Source organism: Diabrotica undecimpunctata, chromosome 4, assembly GCF_040954645.1.
Source record: "Diabrotica undecimpunctata isolate CICGRU chromosome 4, icDiaUnde3, whole genome shotgun sequence".
In the NCBI taxonomy this organism is placed as follows: Eukaryota; Metazoa; Arthropoda; class Insecta; order Coleoptera; family Chrysomelidae; genus Diabrotica; species Diabrotica undecimpunctata.
Window position 1 is genome coordinate 56,819,070 of NC_092806.1, and position 24,108 is coordinate 56,843,177.

Genomic DNA, 24,108 nt, shown 5'->3' on the forward strand with positions numbered 1-24,108 from the left:
ACGCATTTTGAGTTTTGGGCGATAGAGCACTCGGATCAAAAGATATCGATTTTTTATCGTCCAGTTAATACAAATTTTATTTAACATTAATTTAGAGTGCGAATAATATTTAAAATCGCCGGTCGTTTCAAGCTTTCTTTCTGAGAATGGTTTATTCTACGCAAAAAATGCTAATAAACATTTTTATTTAAAATTATTTCAGCTAAATTTTTTATTTAAATATTTTTCTCTACGGTGAACAGATTCTTTGTAAATCGATTTTGTGTTTTTACCCCCCTATAAGGCGGGTTTAAGGGGAAAGCCCAAGGTTAAAGTGGTAAACTTTTTTGCAACTTTTTGGGGTGTCCCAAAATTGATATTCTCGGCAAAATTCAGTTTGTACGTATGCTTTTTAGGGGCAAATCTCTGACGACTGGACTATTTTGTCAAAGAAAGGATGAAAAAAATAAAGCCAAAAAACTGTTTTTATTATACTCACCAAACCAATAAGCAAAAATTATTTCTGTGCCAATCGAAAAATGGAAGAAATAGGAGATATAAAGTACGGGCATTGATAATTGGTACATAAATATGTATTACCTATCTAATTTAGAGATACTGCATATTTTAAATATAAAAGGATTGTGATAATATTAGAACTTGTATGGGCATGAACGTTCAATAATTACTAAGAGTAGCGCAGAATGGACAACATTTTGATGTAGTGATCGCAAACCTCCACTAGTGGAGTGAACCAAAAGAAAAAGATTCTTAAGCTATTTTGTTCTTTCATGTTGAATTAAAATATATAAAAGAGCACATATTTCTACATATTTTAATTAATTTTAACTTTTTTATAAAATCTAGTATTGTAATATTTAAGATATTCCCGGAGAATATTTATAAAAAGCAATTTTATCCAACGTCTCAAATTAACTATATATAGACATTTTATAAAGACATAATATTCAGTACAGATTTCTTACAATGTTCGAGGAATTTTCCAATATTTCACATTGCCTTACTTTATATCTTCCATTTCTTGACTGTAGAAATTTTCATTACATCCAGTCATTAAAGAATATGTCAAGTAATAACGGCAATGCAGTTAAACTACTAGATGCAGAGGCGGAGTTTATACATTTATACATATTATTTATTGTCCTGAAGCTATTTCCTTATAGCATTTATTTTTTTTATTATTTATAAACGAGAATTAAGTAATAAAAAATTGGAATGCTTTTTTTAAAGCTTAGGTCTCCAGGTCGGAAATAATGTTTACAATACAAGTTTTAAAATAACAAGTAAACATTTTTTTAGTAAAAAAATTGTCTAGTAAATGTTAAATGTGTTAAATATAAAATAATATCCAAATTAAATAAATTAACACCATGTTTAAAAACATATTTCTTTAATATAAAAAAAGACTTCGAGCAATATAAGATCACAATATATTTGTGACAAGCAATTATATCAATAGTTTCTTTTTTTATTTTGGTTGTTATACCTAATTCGTTTTACAAATTCCCATCTGTCAACAAAAGCACGTGAAAGCCAAACAGGGTCGTACTGAGGTATATTATATGATTTTTAAAAATATTTACTTTTGAAACTAGTAGTGTAAGAATTTCTTGAAATTTTATCAGTGTGAGCAAAATTTAATGTTCCATTGAAGGAAAATGTGCTAAAATAAAATAAAATATTCATTAACTGAGAGATACATAACAAAGTAAACATTTTGAATAAAAAAGCAACACGCTACAATTTGAATTTAAATACAGTGGCAAGTTTGGATCTGTAACATGAGAATCCGTCTGGCTTAAGGCAATAAATTATATTTAATAGCCTCTTGACGACGAATGAGAGGGCGGATATCAAAACGTGCTTATGTTTACAGATGGGAATTTGCTAAATGAATCAACTTTAACATAACGTTTCTTACTAATATCTGTGAAAGTGCACTAGGCCGAATAAAAACCAAATACCAGTTAACTATAACAGAGATTTTGGTATATTTCAATGTACCGGGTGGTCCAATAAGCCGATCTCTCGGCTATATATCAGAAACTATTCATGTTATAGCTTTAGGAGAAAGAATTCCATAGTAAAAGTGGCCAAGAGAAATCGCTGGAAATAACTTTTAAGTTTCTGGGTTAATCGCTAGGGGGCGTAACCTGTGAAGAAAACTTTGAAAACCAGTTTTTTGGGAAATATGCCCGATTATACCAAGTGTTAAATAAGTAAACTAGAAAGAAGCCTAAATTTTGCACAAAGTTGTTCAAGTACTTTTTTTTCATTTTTTTCAAATAAAGGGTGGGGGAGAGTGGGAAAGTATTTGTGGATAAATACCTATAACTTTGGTTTGGATTAACCGATTTTAACTAAATTAGTGTTATTAGCAAATGTGGATGAGTTAATTTACATCTACTATAAAATAATTGCATTTAGTTTTAATTGTCATAGGTAGAGGGTACTTTCGAATAGAATAAATTAAAATTTGTTTTTCTATAAAATATTTAATAGAAACATCTATTTATTTTAAGTTATAATAAAACTGGATTAAATTCGTAACAAAATGGCGCAAACCGCGTGTTAATAGCTTTTGTCCAACTCGAGATATGAATAAAAACGCATAAACATAAGTAAGTATAGTATTGACTCACCCTGTATTATAAATTAAATTAAAGTCAGTAGGTAATTTAAATTTTTTTTAGCAGAAGAATCTTAATGTTGATACCTATTTTGACCATTGTTATTTCATATGATTAAAAATAGTTTTTTCGAAACTAAGTAGACTACAACAATGAATTTGACGGGTTGTTCATATTGTTTATTTATTGAGAGCAGTCAAAACATTGTTAAGAAGTGTTATATTATAATTCGAATTAAAGATCGCACTTTTTTCAATAGATATTATTATTGGTAATATTAGTAATTAATTATCAGTACTAATAATTCGTGATGGAGTTTATTTCGAATGTCACCAAAATGTCACCATTGCCTCACGTATATATTCTGTAAGATATCCTGACAGGAGACATTATGGCAACGAAGTATTTGAAAAAAAGGCAAGAAGATTAAGAGAAACGGGTAGTTTTCATCGTCCTTGTTTTAAACTACGTAGTAGAGGTATGACCGAAGATAATTCAATCAATTTTCTAGCTCTAATTCAACAGAATCCACATATCAGTAGTCGGCAAATCTCTATGGAATTAAACATACCCAAAACTACTATTTTAAAGATTTTAAAACATCACAGGTTATTATAAAGTGTACGTTTAGGTCAAACTGTTATTTTAATATTCCGATAAAAACGGCGCTTTTATCCTTTTATCCGATTCTTAAAAATACTTATGCACGATTTATCTTGTGAAACAATTGTGGATTTATCAACATTTTTTAAGTTTTAGTAAATATAGTGGTTTAGTTTTCACCAGTATTTGTTGTTCTGTTTTTTAGACTGCATCCTCATCATGAAGTTCTCCACCAAGCTTTACATGAGAGAGATTTTGATGAAAGGCTGGATTACTGCAATTTCAAAGAATTTGTGGACAGACCAGGCTACGTTTAATAGTGCGGGTGGTGTTAATCTGCATAATATGCATTATTGGACTGAAGAAAATCCGCACTGGATACATCAAGGTAGATGGGGTCTTAATGTTTGGTGTGGTATAGTTGATGGAAAGATCGTAGGTCCATATTTCTTTAATAGAAATTTAAATGGCGAAACATATTTGGATTTTCTGGAAAATCAGTTGCCTGTTTTATTGGAAGATATTTCCTTACAAACAAGAAGAGATATGATATTACAACATGACGGGTGGCCTGCGCACTTTCTCAGACGAGTTCGAGATTATTTGTATGCAAGTTATCCAAATAAATGGATTGGAAGAGGAAGTATATTTTCATGGCCAGCTAGATCTCCAGACTTAACATGCCTGGACTTTTATCTCTGGGGAAGATTGAAGGACTTAGTGTACCAAACTCGATCAACCACGCGAGATGACATGAAACAGCGCATTATAACCGCAATAAATAGTATATCAACAGCTGAGATTGAAGCAGCTGTTATGTCTACGCGCGAAAGATTACATCTTTGTGTGAACAGCGATGGAAAAAAATTGGAACATTTAATTGGACATTAAGTTTTAATGATCGAGATATTTGCATGATCTTTCACATATTTAATTTTAAGTTATAATAAAGGGTGAGTCAATACTATACTTACTTATGTTTATGCGTTTTTATTCATATCTCGAGTTCCACAAAAGCTATCAACATGCGGTTTGCGCTATTTTGTTGCGAATTTAATACAGTTCCATTATAATTAACAATAAATAGGTGTTTCGATTAAACATTTTAAAGAAAAACAAATTTTAATTTTTTCTATTCGAAAGTACCCCCTACCCATGACAATTAAAACTAAATGCAATTCTTTTATAGTAGATGTAAATTAAATGTTCCACACTCTTTCTAATGATACTAATTGTGTTAAAATCTGTTAATCCAAACCAAAGTTATAGGGATTTATCCACACATACTTTCCCACTCTCCCCCACCTTTTATTTGAAAAAATAGAAAAAATTACTTGAACAACTTTGTGCGAAAATTAAGCCTCTTTCTAGTTTACTTATTTAACACTAAGTATAATTGGGCATATTTCACAAATTGTGAAATTGTGAAATTGTGAAATGGTTTTAAAATTTTTCTTCACAGGTCACGCCCCCTAGCGGTTAACCCAGAAACTTGAAAACTATTTTCAGCGATTTTCCTTGGCCACTTTTACCAAGGAATTTTTTCTCCTAAAGTTATAACATGAATAGTTTTTAATATATAGCCGAGAGATCGGCTTATTTGACCACCCGATACATATAACAACATTCCTTTTATCGGCATGTTAGTAGCATTAATATAATTTAAAATTGTACACCCTTTAAACTGTACACATATAATATTGGCATAATTATATATATTTTGTACCAGACACCATCATAATATTAGCAATTTGTATTTTCAGCATTTAGTTTACCCTATCAGGGAGCTGAAGATACATAGAAAATTGTAAAATGCAAAACCGGTTGTCCGTGATAAAATAAATTGATTGTAAGACCTTTATTTATATTTTTTAACCTAAATTTTTCTAGTAATTAATTTTATCTGTCTGTCTATCAGGTTTGAGTAGTTGATGAGAATGATAAATAAGAATATTATTGGATGATGACTTAAGGTAACGAATATTAGCATCAGACACAATAATATTAAGATCAGCTTTTTCTCTCTAGAATTAGATTGGCAGAGTTTTTTTTTATTTTCGTCCCATAAAAATACTTCTTTACGGCAAAGTTCTAACCAGGAGGAGAGGTCACTTAACCAGGAGAAACCAGATTCCAGAAAAAGAAGAAGATCTAATTTGCAATTTCAAATTTGGTCTTACATTTCTCAAAAAAGAAAATTATAGGCAGATAAGATTGTTTTTACTAATAGATATTGACATGATTAGACAAACAACTTTCTTTTGTTCTTACTAATTAACTCCTGTAAATGTCCTACTTTAAAGTATTTCCTAGACTTAGTATGACTAAAAGGAGGGCTTCAACTCACGATACTGAATCAGTGGCAATGAACACAGCTTTAAGTGTTCAGTCAAAACGTTCAATACACCCGTTTGACAGTGGGTGGTAGGCAGTAGTCATAATAATATGTACTCCTACACCTCATCCGTACATTGAGCTGACGCTGTGGCGCACCCAGGGGGGGGGGTTTTGGGGGTTAAACCCCCCCCCCCCAGGGCATATAAAGTAAACAATATATAAAGAATAGTAGAAAAATGTAACTTGTCTTTCACACACAATACAAAAAATCCAAAACGCTGATTGAATAATTAAATTACCACTTTAAATATGTAGAACACAATAATTATTGTATAAATACGCAATAATTAACAATATTTTTCATTATATTTAGATATAGATACCTAATATTAGGCTTATAAAAAATTAGACAGAACGAGTCTGTTGCGAGTAGCATGCGCCTACAGGACTGTATCTGCGGCGGCCTTGTGGACTATCACGGGTTGTGTTCCTCTGCATGTGTTAGAGCAGTAGAAAAGAAAAGAGACATCTTTATGGGAGAAGAAAGCATTTGACAACAGCTATAAAAAAAGAAAGGGAAAGATCAATGTAAAAATGGCAAGAAGAGTGGAACAACAAGGAAGATGTTGCTCAGTGGACAAAGATGCTGATCCCGAGCCTAAGGAACTGGGTAGATTGTCTGTTTTAGGGCGTATCTTCATAGGTTCAGAAAGACAGATGCAGATAAATGCCTATACTGCGAATATTCCAACACTGTTACTCACACAATGCTGGAGTGTAATAGATGTACAGTGGAGAGAAACAGAATGTATAAAGAAATAGGTATGAACCCTATGACTGTAAGAGATGATCGTAAAGATGACGGGAAATACGGAGGGATGGAATAGTGTTCAGAATTACATCCAAGCAGTCATTAAAAAGAAAGAAGAAGAAGAGAAATACCAACCGGGCTAATGACAGAGATAAGATCTAATTACTATTTTAATGGGAATAAGTCTCAATTGAAGGTTAAAATAAGTTTATTGACGTTTGAATTTTTGATCTTTGATCTTGCACTGATAACTTGTTTATACTCCAACAATTAATATAAAAAAGAATAGCGGTTGGTACAGAAGTACATCTAGCCTTCATCGATCTAGAAAAGGCGTATATTACAGTTCCAAGACTTAAATTGTGGCAAGCTTAACAACAACTCGACATTAGTCCATACCTTTTAGGAATAATCACAGAAGTATACAGGGATAACACTACTTACCTAAAAATCGGATATAGACTATCAGAGCCAATAAAAGAAACTAAAGGACTAAAACAAGGATGCAGTATGTCACCCTTAGTGTTTAATTTATATATTGAGGCAGCCCTCCAAAATTGAAAAAACCACTGCCAGGGAATGGGAATCCCCATAGGAAATGACGTACTGTTCTCCCTAAACTTTGCGGATGACCAAGTCATCCTAGCTCAAGATTCTTATGATCTAGAATTTATGATAAAGTGTCTATAGAGAGAATATTTAAAATGGGAGTTACAAGTCAGCATGAAGAAAACAGAATATTTACTTAATTATCAGTTCAGATGCAAGGTTTGAAGTGGTGATAGACGAGGACGTGGAAATCAAACAAGTAAAAAAATTTAAATATTTAGATCCACTCATTGCTAAGAACGGCTTGGGAGAAACCGAAATTAAATACGAAGTAATCAGGGACATAAAATTGTAGGATGTCTGAACTCCTTATGGTGGGATCACCACATTTCCAAAAGGAACAAAAAAAGAATAGGGCAAACCATGGTTGAATCAGTTCTTTGTTCTATGGCTCTGAAGTATGGACAATTAATGCAGACCTGAAGAGAAGATTGTTGACAGTTGAAATGAATTATTTGAGAAGAAGGAAGACTAACGAATCTATAAGAAATAACATGAATGCTACAGAAACGGTCATTGACAGAATAGATAGAAGAGGTTCAAAATGGTTTGGACATCAATTGAGAATGTCTGACAAACGTTGGCCCCAAAAACTTCACAAATCGAAGCCCCCTGAAAGAAAAAAAAGAGGTAGACCTCGACGCTCTTGAAATGAAGGAATTAGAAGAGCGATGGAATCGACAGGTTTGGAGGAGAAGCATGCCTTGCACCGGGAGGATTCCCGGAGGAGAACGGGAATACGGCGATAGCCGTCTTCAAAATGTATTGTATTTACAAGTTAGATTAATGTCAAATGTCAATAACCTTATTTTAACCTTCAATTTTGGCTTATTCCCATTAAAATAGTTATTACTTTAAAATGCCACAAGAAAATAGCTTCAGAACAATAGATAAGATCTAGATAAGAGAAGGGAGTGTTCCAAAAATGTCGTCAGCCCTACAGTGGCCATCCCACTTTCGGAGTACGGTACGTGCGACAGTCAACTGCGCATAAGTAAGAGAGGGTGGTTTTAGTTGGTAGGTAGGATAATAGATACCTGAATCTTTGGAACTGCTATCTTTAGTACTTTAAATTAAACTAAAACCCAAATTGTAGGGACTCAACATGGAGGTAGCATAAAAAAATTTCAAAACCCCCCCTTAAGACAAATTCTGGGTGCGCCACTGAGCTGACGAAACAACTGGCTCCCAAATTGTCAACATCTGTCTGTAGTTATGGTCGCTGACATACCAAACCATTATATCTAAGCTTCTGTGCGACCGCTGGGATAGTGCGAATCAATTGTCAGGCATTTCTAGAGGTATTACAGGTGTAACAGTGTGTAACGCCATGCATCGCCTTAGTACTATCAGCGATCTGTACACACGCATTCCCACTACAAGTTCTTCTTCCATCGATGCACCCTAGCATCTTAGCGGTTGGTATTTCGCCTTGTGTTGTCATGTTTGGAACGAGAGCTTATTTTCCCGACTAGGCACCCCCCACCACCTAAGCTTTTGGGAACGGAACAGTTTGACATTTATGAATTTGTTTGGACTTAACCTAACTTTATGATTTGATTTCGTATGTTTATATTTGGTGTCTTATTATTTTTTTTTAAAATGCCTGTAACGTGTAAATATTGTGATAAAGTTTTTTCAAGACAATTTACTTTAAATAGACACGTCACACAAATTCATTTTAAACAGGTTGAACGCATATCTTATGCTAAAAATGTATGGGGTTTTAAGTGTTTGGAACTTGATTGTGATAATTCCTTTCAGCAAGGAAAATTTTTAATTAATCATTTGGAAAATGTTCATAATTTAAAGTTTGAAAGTCAAACAATTAATTTTACAAATATGGATGGTAAGTTTTATTTTAATATTTAATTTAGTAGGATATATTTTGTTAAAATATTGTAGAATATTTCTATGTACTTAATAAAATATTAAAATTAAAAATGTCTAGTAAAGGACATTTCCTAATTTAATTTTTTTTTGTTTAAGAATTTATTATTTGGAAACAATCAATGGAAGAAACATCCTGCAGCTTCTATGTTGTATCTAAATACAAGCAAGATAAAAATATTACATACTTTAATTGCAATCGTAGCAAAACATGTAAGTAAGATATTTAACATGATAACATCGTATTAGATGGATACTATAATTATTTATAATTAAATTTTCTTTCTTTGTAGCTCATGATGGAAAGCAAGTATTAAATAAGCAATACAAGCGTAATTGTAAGTCTCAAGGTTTATGCCATATGGATTCATTATGCACTAGCCAAATAAAAATTGTCAGCACCAATGATAAAATAACTGTGAATTTCCAAAAAACACACTATGGGCATGAAATTGAGCTTGGAAAAATTAGACTCCCTAAGCAAGAAAGAGAAAAAATTGCTTCTAAATTGCTTGTTGGAATTCCACCTAAAAAGTAAGCAAATATATTTTAATATTATAAGATGATGTAATTGCCATGAATTTTATTTGTTTATTATTGCATCAGTAGCAGAAGTAAAATGTAGTATTTTTCAGAATTGTACAAAGTGTTTATGATAACATTGGAGAACACTTGAAGAGAATAGATTTGCTTACTATGTCAGATGTGAACAACATTAAAAGAAGTTTTGGTCTTGAATTTCAAGATGGAAAAAGACATAAAAGTGATGCAGTTTCTTTAGATTTGTGGGTACAAGAAAATACTTCAAAAATACTGGATGAAAACCCAATATTGTTCTATAAAAAACAAGGAGCAGAGGGAGTATTATTGAAACAACAAGATTTTTGTCTCATAATTTTGAATAAATTTCAAAAAACAATGTTGAGCAAATTTGGAAATAATACTTTAACCATTGATGGGACACACGGCTTAAATTCATATGATTTTGAATTAACAACACTTATGGTATTAGATGAATTTAAACAGGGTTTTCCAGTAGCCTTCATGTTTACCAATAGAAAAGATGGTTACATATATCAATTATTTTTTCAACATATAAAAGCTGCAGTTGGTAAGTAATTAAATTACAAATGTATTCATTTTATGTTTATAATGTACTCAATTTTTAGGTGAATTTCATCCAAAAATATTTATGTCTGATTTGGCAGAGGCATATTTTAATGCATGGCTGTCAGTAATGGGCAATGGAAATACTCAACATATTTACTGTTCCTGGCATGTGGACCGTGCATGGCAAAGTAATATTACCAAAGTTAAAGGTTTGGAAAAACAAAAAGAAGTGAGAAAAACTATTAAAATTCTACAGCAGGATACCACAGAAGAGGAGTTTGAAAAATGTTTATCCAATACAATTACAATGCTGTTAAATGATGAGGACACTAAAAATTTTGGAACATATTTTAGAAACAATTATGCATCAAATTTTAGAAAATGGGCATACTGCTTCCGAAAACAGTCTTTAATTAATACAAATATGCATGTTGAAGCAATGCATAAAATTTTGAAATATATATATGCAGAAAGAAAAACCATTAGACGACTTGATAAAGGCCTAAATATGATTTTACAATTTTTAAGAGACAAAAGTAGGGAAAGAATTATAAAATTGGTTAAGGGAAAAACTACTAAAACGACAACTGAAATTTTTAAAAGACACATAGAAGCTCAAAAGTTAAATAATTATACACTGTCTTCTAATGAGGATGGCTGGAAACTAATTAAAGAATCAGGAGAAGTTTATTTTGTGAAACAGAAGCAAGAACTAAACTGTTGTTTAGATGCTTGTTCCTCCTGTAATATATGCAGACATATATATTTGTGCACATGCCCTGATTCAAGTAAATCTATGCTAATTTGCAAGCATATCCATTACATAATGCTTCATAGTCAGAGTGTCACAAATATATCAGAAAAGCCACAAAATAAAGATGATGGTAATGTAGACCTTTTTTATAATGTTCTAGATAAATCTAATGAATCTATGGAAACAAAATTAAATAACAAGATTAACCTTGTATTTTCTAAATTGCAAAATTATAATTATAGTAATTTTGATGACTCAACATTGGAAAAAATTCACTTTCATTTAAATATCGTTGAGAACTTAACAAAACTACAAAAAACGGATTGTGATACTAATTTTGTCATTAAGGAAGATACAAAAAAAAGATACATTGAACCCCAATTACGTTTTTTTTCCACGAAAAAGAAAAAGTTACCATCAAGCACTATCGTCAAAATTTCTGATGCAGAGAGATCCGAAACAAAAAATATGTTAGAAAATAAACCTTCCTTGATAATATCAAACATTGCAACTCAAGATCATCTGTATTGTAAACAATGATGAATTTTGTGTAAAAATTATTGAAAATTAAAATTCAACCACAAAATACGTAAATACAGAAATGACTGATTTCATGTATTTATTATAGTAATAAAATTTAAGTCTAGTAATAAGCTTCGAAATACAGTTTATAGAATATCAAAGGATCAAACTAAGATGGAACAAGGCAGCTAAAAAGGAACTAGAGGAAAGAAAATCTGCTGGTGATGAAAATTTATGCATTAGATACTGTAGTGGTGTTCCTACAGTTTGTGAAGTTAAACTACAAAAAAACTAGTATCTTTCTCATTAACAGTTTTTTATCAAAATGTTGGAGGCATTCGTACAAAGATTTAAGAGATCCTGAAAAGTATATCCTGCTGCTTGTACAATATAATTATTTTAGTGGAGGTTAACTTGAATGATAACATAACTGATTGTGAAATTAAATGTGATGGTTTTAGTGTCTACAGATGTGATAGATCCCAGAGAACCAGTGCAAAGTTGAGTGGCGGTGGTGTACTAGTGTTTGTTAACAACAAGTTGAAATCACAAACCATTAGTATTCGTGAAGATCAGGTTGAGCAAATAAGTATATATCTTATGTCAACTTAATGAAGTCAAGTTTGTGGTCATGCCTCCACAATCATCTCGTAAAGTATACAACTGGCATTGTCAAACTGTGAAAAATGTTGTTCTGTAATACTCAGCACAGGATATCTATGTTTTTGGTGATTACAATCTTCCCAATGCATCATGGGAGAATGATGAGTTTGGTGTAATGGTGCATTGTCCTGCAGGTGATCCAGCTGTAAATATTGCTCAAGCCTTTGGTTTTTTAAAATTGTATCAACATAATAATATTCCCAATAATCGTAATGTATTTTTGGATTTAGTTTTTTCTAATGTTAGGGAGCTAAATATCTTAAAAGTAAGTGATCCCCTTGTACATCCTAGCATCCATCATGTGGATTATGAATGTTGCTTAAATCTCGATGTTAAAGAGACAAATAGAAATAAGTTGGTTTATGATGAATAGAATAGAAAAAAGCTTTGTTCTCAGGATTCACAAGTTACTCACAAATATAAATTGTCAATAGAGAGAATGGTGTCAATTAAAATTTATAATGGTTGCTGTAACAACCTACACTTAACATAAAAGTAATATTAAAATATAATAATAATAACAGTGACATTTAGATTCAGATAAGAGCCCTCAGTCTCTCCGCAGGTCAGCGTGAAGGTATTCTTACACTTTGTATGGTTCAAGGTGTATGAGCAACTGTTAAACAGACTTTCTATATTTATTTATGTTAGTTTCTATTTTGATGCTGTAAGGCAGTTTATTAAAGAATTTAATACAGGCATATTCTGTGGTTTTCTCAGATGCTGTTAGTCTATGTATTGGTATATTACAGTTTATGAGATTGTTTCATGTATTAGTATTATGGTTGTTATGTGTTTCAAGAATTTACGTCTATTTTTAAAAATGAAAAGTAAGCATTCATATATGTATGTTTCAGCCATTGTTAGTATGTTTAGCTTTTTGAAATTACCTCTACATGTATCCCTGTATTTCAAGTTAAGTAGAGTTCTGATTGCTTTTTTTGTAATATAAAAACCTGTTCAGCGTTACCACTTCCCCCCAGAAAACTATTCCAAATCGCATTACAGAATGAAAATTTGAAAAATATACTCGTTTACATTTTTCGTCCAAACAATTTGCTGTTATTCTGAAAGAGTATCAGATAGATGCTAACCTGTTACAGATATCATTTATATGCACTCCAAAATCTAAATTTTTGGTCAATATGTACCCCCAGAAATTTTGTGCTTTGGTTTAGAGTAACCATTTGCGATTGAATTGAGACAGTTTCTGGTAAGGTACTATTATTTGTTTTAGTGACGAGTTTTTTAGTATCGATTATGAACAAAATTGAAGCATTGGAAATGTGGGTTCATAGACGAATGCTGAAGATACCTTGGACAGCAAAGAAAACTAATGAAGAAGTACTAAGGAGCGTCACAAAGATAGAGAACTGCTAAATACTGTTAAACATCGAAAAATGTCTTATCTGGGACATATAGCAAGGGGAAGTCGATATAAAATATTACAACTGATCCTTAAAGGCAAAATAGAGGGCCGTAGAGGTGTAGGAAGAAAATAAGTTTCTTGGCTAAAAAACATTCGTGAATGGACTCAGTTATCAAATGCAGGATAATTATTCCATATTGCAGAAGATCGAGAAGCCTTCGCAATGGTGATCGCCAACGTTGGATAATTCTGATATGGCACGCGAAGAAGAAGAAACGGATATAATTTGTTTTTTCTCTGTTCGGTATGAGTTTATTCATATTGAGTGGGCACCATCTCTGTGCTTTATCTAATCTATTATTAGCGTTATTCAATAAATTATTCAGGGATGACCCTATAGTTAAAATGTTAGTATCATCTGCAAATTCCACAATAAGAGTATTCTGATTGTTATCTGTAATGTCTAAAGCTAAATCCTTTACATAAATAACAAAGAGAAGAGGACCCACAATACTTCCCTGATGAATTCCCACCGAAATGAGACCTTCACCAGAGAAGCAATTTCTTCCCTTACATTAAAATTTTACTTTCTGTTTTCTGTTTGATAGGTATGCTTTTATCCAATTATAACCTGGCCGTCTAATGCCATATCTGTAAAGCTTTTCCATTAGTATTTTGTGATTTAAAGTATCAAATGCCTTTGATAAATCTAAAAATATGCCCATGGATATATCTTTGTTTTAATAACCCACATTTATCTTTGTTATAAAATCATAAACGGCAGTCTCTTTAGATTTTCCCCTAAGGTACCTATGTTGTGCATGGCATAACAGTCCCTCACTATAGAAAAAACTGAGAAGCCTGACACACATGACTGTTTCAAAAACCGTAGAGAATGTTGGTAAGAGTCTTATTGGACGATAATTTTCTAGTTGATTAGTTGTTTTATGATTTTCGGAATGGTGATTACATTGCACTTAAGAACTTCCTTGCTTCCATAGACTGGCAGGTATGTATAGTTAATGATGTTGAAGTTGCTACAAAATTATTCTTTGAAGTTCTCTCTATAGGAATTGCTTTCTTTGTGCCATTGAATAAATATAGAACTTCAACTTTTCCCAAGTGGTTCTCTGCTGATCTTAGAAGACTGACTCTGGAGAAAAAATATGCTCATTATATTTATGTTAATAATCGTACTGATGATGACTATATTAGATTTTCCCACCTAAGAGCTGAATGTAAACAACTGTCTGAAATTCGCTTCAGCAACTATATTTCATATTCCAAAATCATTTTGGAAGTAGATCAATGATAAGCGGTCTAGTCATAACCTATCTAACTCCTTATTTTATCAAGTCCAATCTGCAACAAATGGTCAAGACATAGCTAATTTATTTATGAACTTCTTCCAAACTGTGTATTCACCAAATAACAACAAATACCTATCCATACATTAAATACCAACTTTAGTACAAATATTTGTCCTTCTAAGATTACCATGACTGATATTTTTAATGGCACAAATGAGCTGCCGAATAAGCTTACTGCTGGTCCAGGTGGTGTGCCTATTTTTTTATTTCAAAAGTGTGTCTATACCCTTGTAATATCATTTGTAATATTATTTAATAGATCTCTGGAAATCTCTGTTTCCTTCTACATGGAAAGAAAGTTATGTTGTTCCTATATTTAAAAATTTTCAGAAAGACAATATTGAAAATTATCGTAGCATTTGTATACAATCTGCAATCCCTAAGCTCTTCGACAGTCTTATAGCAAAGCAACTTTCTTGGTTATATAAATGCTTAATATCTCAATCACAACATGGTTTTCATAGCAAAAAATCCACTGCAACAAATTTGGTTTGCTATCAATCTGATATATTATCTCATATGGAATGCCGTAAACAGGTAGATGCAATATACACAGATTTTTCCAAAACATTTGATAGAGTAGATCACCAAATACTTTTGTGAAAATTGATTAATGTAGGCTTTCATGGCAGGTTTGTTGAACGGATTAAAAACTACATCTGGAAGAGGACAAAGAGTTAAGATAGGTTGTCATCTATCTGACAGTATCATACTAACATCTGGAGTTTCTCAAGGAGGCCACACTTCTCCACTTCTTTTTAATAGATTCATTAACGACATCACTTCCTGTTTCCTAAATAGCAAATGTCTAATGGTGGCAGATGACTTGAAATTTTGGAAAGTTATAGACAGTTTAAAAGATCAAGCCTTGCTACAAGATGACTTAGACAGACTACAAAATTGGTGCAATCAGAACAAACTCCACTTAAATGTAAAAAAATGTTATTTTGTAAGTTTTTCTCGTAACATCAATAGAATTGGAAAAAGCTATACTATTAATAATCAGCCACTGAATTATGTTTCTTCTATTCGGGACTTGGGTGTTATTTTCGATAAGAAGTTTACTTTCTGTGACCACATATACTCTATTTCATTAAAGACATCTAAACTTTTTAGTTTCGTTACTAGGAATTGCAAGTATTTTTCCATTAATTCAACAAGATTAGTGTATTGTTGCTTAGAACTATTTTGGAATACTGTTCAGTTATTTGGTCACCCTATTTTCAGAACAATATTGATACCATAGAAAGAGTCTAGCATAAATAGTTGAAATTTTGTGCTTACCACGTCAACACTACTATTGAAAATCATGATTATTTCTGTATCGAACAACAATTATCTTTATCCTCACTCAAGAACCGTCGTGACATGTCAGGAGCTATATTTATATATAAGATCATACATGGATTTATTGATCGTCCGAACCTGTTAAGCCAGATTAACTTTAATGTTCACCATCAAGCTCTACGTTACCACAATGTTTTCAATATTCCTTTCCACAGAACAACCTATGGTATTCACAACTCATTGGATAGATACATGGGGCTATTAAATGATCGCGATTTTGATACTTTCAATATAACTTTAACTCAGTTAAATTTTATTCTTGTTACACTTTGTTTTATTTTAGTATGTAAGATTTTTAGTCTCATTTTTTAAAACTTTTTAATATTGATTTTATATAGTAATTTCAAGTTTTGAATCCTAACTGTGATATTGTATATTGTAATTTAAACTGTTAATGGGGTTATCCCGTGTATTAAATAAATAAATAAAGAAATAGTACACTGACTATACTATTTAAATAAAAATTAAAATAATTGTTATATACTACATGCATCTTGTATTTATTTCACCTTTCCCTAAATTGGAAACAACTGTAAAATGTTGTGGTACATATACATTGTATACCCTGTATATTATCAAAGAATATAGACGTCTAGCGTCTTGAGCGTCTATATTCTTTGATATTATATAGGGTGTTTACAGTCTTGTGATATTTTTTATAGGTGATAGTTTATCAAAAAAGAATGGTATTTCGTCTAATTAATTGTGGAAGAATTGTGCTTAATTTCTTATACAGTTGGCAAACATTTAGATTTTTTTGTAATATTTAACACATATACACTTTAGAATATTCTTATGCAATTTACATATTTATGGATTGTACAGCTACTACAAGTTTTGTTGTAGGAGATATAAAGAAAAGTCGAGAGGTTGTTTTAAATGGAATTTACTTACAAAAAATCTTAGAAATTACATATTACAGAGGCCAACTGAAATTTTTCTTTAAATTATAAACGACATACCCCGAATCTACGTAACTTATTTAGATTATTACACGGTTCTTATACGTGTAGTGGCCATTCATTCTATAGGTTGTGTACACCAAATTTCATTTGAATATTCTAATGCGCTAAAGAGATATTACAAAAAAATCTAAATTTTTGGAAACTTCAATGGCCTGTATTTGAGAAAGGAAGCAAATTCGACCATCCCTTATTCTACACAATACCTTTATTGCTAACCTACCACCACCATACCACCACTTAAAAATAAAATCGCAAGACTGTAAACACCGTCTATACATTGTAACATTTTCTTCTAAAAAATATGACTATTTACCTCATTATGTGTTTTGTACAAGCGTAAACGAAGTATACCAATCATTATTATATTGGAACATTTTTTAAGTTTTTTGATGAACTAAAATAATAATGAAATGACTGTTTAAATGTAACAGGTGTCATTTTTTACAGCTTTCTAAATAAAAATTATTATTAAAAAATTAAAGTAGTATTTATAATTAATTCTGTAAAAAATCTAGATTTTGTTACCAAAGTATGTATAGGAATAAAAAAAAGACAGAAATTTAATACAATAAGGGTCGATTGTTAATTAAAATCAAATACGTTACATTTTGAGGTTATCTTGACTGATTTATTCAATTTTATTATTTTGCGTTTTAATTTAAAATAAACCATAATTAAACATCTCTTTCTGATGTTAATTTCATGTTTTTATTTACAAATCAATAATAATAATAATAAGCAATTTTGACAGCTGCTGTGACGTATTTGCTTGTAATTAAATATTTGCAATATTTGATTACAATCAAGTTTTGATTAGCGTTCGAACAACCGGCACTATAATTATTACTATATATTTTTTTACTTTTAATTGTTACTATATATTTCAAACTTCCCGCCATTCGTTAAATACTTGCACATATAAACAGTAGTGGGGGGTGCCGAGTCGGGAAATTAAGCTCTCGTTGTTTGGACTTCAAGGACACTGTCTCTCACGGGATGGTTCGTTTACTATAAAATAGGCCCCATTTGCCGAATGTTTCCGAGAAGCGTAGAAGCTCGTTGTGGTAACTTTCATTACATTTTTTACAAGAAACTTTTGCAATCATTTTAATAATGTTACCTTAAGTTAAAATGAAACTAAATTAATATTCTATTGTTGGAAGGGTGATCTTAGATACTAGTTCTTTACATAAGTTTTTTACATATTTTTTTACATTACATGTATAATAACCACATGTTTCTTTTGCTGTTCTAAGTTTGTGTTAAATTGTAAACTGTAGTTAGTTTTAATTGATTGTTTATATAACATAACTATTCAATGGTATCATGTCTCAAGCTTTTTTACATTTTATACCTTTGACTGCTACATGTCTTTTTGAGGTAACACTTTTAGATTATTTAAAAAGAATACTTATTGAAAGTTTTATTGCTTATTAATTGTTTTAAAACTTAATCCGTTTTAGCTAATCCGGTCATGCTTTTATCCACATTTTGCAACACAACCATGTCTACAGAATCAGTAATTACGTTGTGGCATGGTAACTTTTATAAAACCCTGGAAAAATTAGGTGGTTAATGATTTACAGCCATGTAAAAGCAATATTTGTCAGTTTTCAACAATGATAAAAGAGCGGCACAGTGCAATTAACTGCCTGAAGTTTTGTTCGCAGAGCTAAAAGCCAAGATGCATTGCGCGAATGGCTGACAATAGATGGCGCTGTTAATAATTGGATTTTAGACTCTTCGAGGTGCGATTACAAGCAAATGGGTAGCGGCATTGGAAAAGATAAGTGCATGTGATGAGTGTAGTTAAAAATATGGTCTGAGCGTTGCAAAGTAAGAGAAGGCTTTTATTACGTTTTTCTTTTGCCGACATACGTATGATATCAAAAAGATAATTTTAAGCCAGAGTGTTCGCTCAATTAAGCCAGAGTGTTGGCTCAAAATAGATTTAACCACAATATGAATATTTCAAACCTCAAGAGATTACTATGCGATAAATGTTTTTCATAAAACAATATATTAATAGTGCTCAAGAGTAAATAAGTTTGGCAATTTTTGGTAGAATATAAATTTTTGAACATAAAACAAGATATAATAATTAGATGTTATCAAAGTAAGCGTTTCATTACTTACAACTAAATGAGTGGAGAGTAGAAATTTAAATTTCGCTACCATATTTGATAGTGATCACATTCTGGTAAAATCTACTGTGGAACACAAATATCAGTACGTAAGCTGGAACAACAAGAACAAAAAGAAAGATGGGACATAGAAGCTCTTCAAATACCAAATAAAGAACTGGATTGTATATATAAAACAATAAAAATAAAAATTGATATAAGTGGCGAGAGAAATCAAGTAAGAAAATTGTTAAGGAAAGTAAAGACAGTCAAACAAGGTAAAACTGTTGAGGTACCACAAGCTATGAGATGAAGCAGGGTAAACTAATAATGACAGAAACAAAAATCGTCGAATGATACAAGGAATATTTTCGGATTTGCATATCTTAAAGATCACAAATCGCCAGGAAATGATGGTATAAATGAAGAATTGATAACAAAAGGGGGAAACATTTTACGTCAAAAATTATATAACATTATTCTAAGAATATAGCAAGAACAGAAAATACCTAGAAATAAAATAAAAGCGTTATAATACCTATACATAAGAAGGGAGATAAACAAACAATTTCGAAACAAGAGAGACATATCGCTTATTAACACGCGATAGCATATAAAGTTCTATCAATTATCTTGCTTAAGAGGCTCACTCCGTTTTCGGAAGATATTCTAGATACTCTAGATATTCCAGATGAAATATTTACGATCCGACAAATATCAGAAAAAAACTGGGAACTCAACCAAGATGTACACGAAATTTTCGTTGATTTGCTTGCGTGTCTTAGTGGTTTCCAATATTTCCATTCTTTTGTTGACTCTTCTTATGATCTACTTGTTTGTTACATGCTCGGTCCATGTTATCTTCAGGATTCTTCTGTACACCTACAGTTCAAATAGTTTCAACTTTTTAGTGGTCGACGCGTTAAGTGTCCATGATTCTATTTCGTAAAACAGAGTCGAGAAAATATAACACCTTGCCAGCATAATTCTCAAGTCTAATTTCAGTTCTCTTGCACAAAGTACCTTTCTTATTTTATTAAGTTTGTTCGTGCTTTCTCTATTTGAACTTTGATTTCTTTAAAGCAATCGTTTGTGTGTATAATTATTGTGCCAAGACAATTGTGGTTTTCAACTTATTCTAAAGTTTTACCGTTAATTATCAAGATTTCATAATTAATTTGGGATTTTGATTTCCTCATAAATTTAGTTTTCTTGATGTTTATTGATAATCCATATTCTACTTCATACTCAACTATCTTGTTCATTAGCTTTTGGAGGTCTTGGAGGTTGTCTGGTATTATGAGAGTATCGTTCGCAAATCTAATGTTGTTAATTGGTGTTCCATTGACCTTTATTCCTGCTGTTTCTTGCTCAAGAGCTCTTTTTATAATTTTTTCAGAGTGTGCATTGAATAGTAGTGGTGACAATACACACCCCTGTCGCACTCCTCTTTTAATTTCGAACTCTCCTGATGTGTGTTCGTTAATGCGTGTGTGTGCCTGCTATTTAAAATATACATGTGTTATAATTCGAAGGTCATTGTATTGTGATTGTTTTGCACCGAGGACGTCCATTAGCTCTTTGTGGCGGACTTTATCGAAAGCCTTGTTGTAATCTATAAAATAGACGTACATATCTTGGTTCATATTCAAGTATCTCTGGATTAGTACGTTGAATGTAAAGAGACCTTCACGGGTACCTACGCCTCTACAGAATCCAAATTGGGTTTCTTCGATATGCATATCAAGTATTTGTTAAATGCGTTTATGCATGATCGTCAAAAACATTTTAATTGTGCGTGACATCAGGCTTACGGTGCGGTGTTCAGTGCATTCTTTAACATTTTTCTTTTTCGGGAGACAAATAAATGTTGAGGTCAACCATTTATTGGGTATGTCACCCGACTGATTCTTCTTCTTCTTGTGCCACTCCTATTGGAGATTGGAAATCATCAAGGCTATCCTGACCTTGTTTACAGCTGACCAAAAGAGTTCATTAATGGTACATCTTTAAAGGGACATTAATTAAAGAGCTTTAAGGGGACATCCATGTACTCGTTTTCTATTATTTTAATGATGTCAATAGGCAGTTGATCCGGCCCTGGGATTTTCCGTTTCTGGTGTTCTTTAGTGCATACAATATTTCTTCCTTTGTAATTTCTATACTTTTTTCTCTGTTTTCGAAAGATATGTCTTGTAGGTTTCCTCTTTCGTCATCGAAGAGCTCTTGCATATATTCTTTTCATCGTTTAAGCTTTTCGTCATTCGTTATCATAGTATTTACATTTTTATTTAAAAGAGTCTTTTTTACAGCCTTGCCATTTCTTTACCCTTTTTATGCAGTTTGTATAGGTCGTATTTGTTCTAAAGATCCTTTATCTTTTTACATTTTTTCTCATATTAAGTTTGTTTTGTCTCTCTTATTATTTTTCTGATTTCATTGTTAATGATTTTCCATCCAGTTGTCTCTTTCTTATCGGTTCTTTTAATATCTCTTGGCATTGAACGAGGAGGCAGTTTTTTAATGTTTCCCATTCTGGTTTATCTCGTAGGTGTTAGTATCTTATTTATCAAGTTTTTGTACATTTTCTGTTGGAGTTTGTTTTTTATATCAGCTTCTTTCAGTTTTCTAACATGTAATTTTGGAGTTCTTTGGGGTTTTCTAATACGTTTAAGCTTAAGCGTGATATTAGCGATTAGTAAGTAATGGTCTAATGCTGCTCTTGGATATGTTTTAACTGATTTGATGGTCTTACGATATCTCGTAACACCATCGAAGTTGTTACTACTTCGAAGTAGTAAAGAGTTTAAATATCTGGGAACGGTAATCACAGATGACAACCACACAGAAAAAGAGGTCTCAGCAATGACAGGTGCGGGGAATAGAGCATTATACTCCCTATTATCATTATTAAAATCTAACTTCTAAAATAAGTCTAAACTACGACTGTACAGGTTAATTATTTGCCTAGTTGTTACACATGGAAGTGAAACATGGACTTTACATCAGCAGAAAATAAATAAGCTGCTGATATTTGAAAGGAAGGTTATCAGAATGATATAATGACTTCAAAGAGATGAATTGACAAGTGAATGGAGAAGGCGCTGCAATGCTGACTCTTTATGATACTGAAAACATCGTCAATAAAACTATACGATATACTAACTAAACTGACGATCGTCAATAAAACGACTATAAAAACTAACCGGATAAGATGGCAGGTCATGTGGTAATGTCAGATAAAGAGAGAGTGCTAAAGGCAGTATTTTTTGAGAGATCAGACAATAGAAGATCGGTAAGCCGTTACAGAAAAAGATAGGATGTAAAAGATAGAGGGTTATAGTGGATGCGGCGAGAACTCACTCCGAGTTGTCACGAAGATAAAATATCTGAATGACATTTGATTTTAATACATTTAGGAGTTATAGTAACTGCAATACATTATATTTTTTAGTGCGAAGTGAGATACTGATTATAGTGAATATTTGTTTATAGTGAATTAGCAAACAAAGCAGTCATAAATATGAATTATCACTTCACTTATCTGACAAAATCTGTGAAATGAACTATACTTATTCGAGTGAATTGAAAAACGGCTTCGAAAAGGAACTATGTGAAATATGAGTTTTATTTATATTTAGATAATCGTAAATAAAAAAAACTAATTTAACACTTTTTAAAAAAATATCAATAAAAACATAAAAACATACAAAAGTACAAAAGAAATAACATTTGTTAAAATCATGAGATCAATTCAACCAAAAATGCCGACGTTATTTCACAAAATAGAAATTCTAACAGCTTTACTATGACTTTATTTTCCCAGTTGGATGTGACAAGTTGTGAGTGACGCAGTGATTTCATAAGTAGCGTATTGATTTCAAATGAATATAACACTTATGTAAAGATATTGATTTCAAATATTTTATATTGATACCAGTTTCCTGAATATTCTCGAAACAATTAAATTTTAATGACAATAAGCTCCCCTCTTCATTATTTTATATATTCCGCGTAGCATCTTCCCTGTTCGTCTGAATTGTTATTGAAATAGATTTTAGATTCTCCTAATGAGAAATGTAAAGTAATTTTCCATTAAAACGCTCGTTGACGATTTGACTTACAATTTGTTTAAGTGAACTAAACTTTTTGACAGAACATCGAGAAGTATAATCGATGTTTTAAGAAGCTCCTGAGCTTTTAAATAAATTGTAGTTTGAGTAAAGTTCAAGCCTTCAACTGGTTAGGAAGATATAAATGTAAATTGGAATTGATTTAGATAAAAGGTGAATGAAAGGAAGCGAAGAGACCGTGTAATTTATTTATGGGAACTAAATGTGATAGAATTAGTTAAAGTAAAGTGTTATTTGGGAGCAAATAACTAAGCATAAAAATAAAAAAAAGATGAGTATTGCATCTGAATTAAGAAGTAATGAATATAAATATGTGGAACTGCACCTAATGTATAGAACGGACGATTTTAGAAAATTTTACATGTTTAATCGAACAAATATCGAAAATTTATGCAAATCGTAATACATTTAAGTAATATATCTTTTTACTATACTGAAATCTAACTGAAACTAATAAAAGGCAATAAATAAAAGCAAGAACAATTTTTTCCTAACACAGCGTTTCTCAACCCTGTACCGTTTGCGACCCAATTTTCCATAATTATTTTCACCGCGTCTCCTCTCGTACAATAACAATCTATGTATGGAATAGTAATGTAACTTGAGTATTTTAATGCTAAACTTACAGTAAAACCAAATTACCGAGAATACGTAAATTTATTGATATGTGGCAACACCGATCCAAAACCAATGTCTCTCTGTGCGAGAAGTCCTGAGTTATTTCGAACGTTCTCGACGTCCGCATCTTGGACTTCCCACTCACATAGATATTGCAGTCGCTAGAAATATAGGACTTTAAACAGAAATACAAACACTTAATGAAGGTACAGCGGACCACATCACTATCCTACTGAAACTAGGAAACTGGGAGA

At 31.6% G+C, this 24,108-nt stretch overlaps 2 protein-coding genes across 6 annotated transcripts in view; one reads left to right on the forward strand and one right to left on the reverse strand.

Moving 5' to 3' along the window:
* Lar (tyrosine-protein phosphatase Lar) overlaps positions 1–24,108 on the reverse strand; it is a 1,676,858-nt gene that overhangs the window by 596,812 nt on the left and 1,055,938 nt on the right. The window lies entirely within an intron of this gene.
* Positions 8,565–11,878, forward strand: LOC140438007 (uncharacterized). The gene is made up of 6 exons (XM_072527727.1): positions 8,565–8,839; positions 8,980–9,093; positions 9,174–9,414; positions 9,516–9,991; positions 10,050–10,874; positions 11,670–11,878. Exons 1-6 carry the CDS (start codon positions 8,593–8,595, stop codon positions 11,876–11,878), a joined length of 2,112 nt encoding a protein of 703 aa, XP_072383828.1. The 5' UTR covers positions 8,565–8,592.

Bases quoted from the DNA above. Each gene is read 5' to 3' on its own strand.
- LOC140438007 (XM_072527727.1), top strand. From the start codon at position 8,593: ATGCCTGTAACGTGTAAATATTGTGATAAAGTTTTTTCAAGACAATTT. The intron at 9,094-9,173 runs GTAAGTAAGATA...CTTTCTTTGTAG, and splicing joins TTGCAATCGTAGCAAAACAT to CTCATGATGGAAAGCAAGTA. The intron at 9,992-10,049 runs GTAAGTAATTAA...CTCAATTTTTAG, and splicing joins ACATATAAAAGCTGCAGTTG to GTGAATTTCATCCAAAAATA.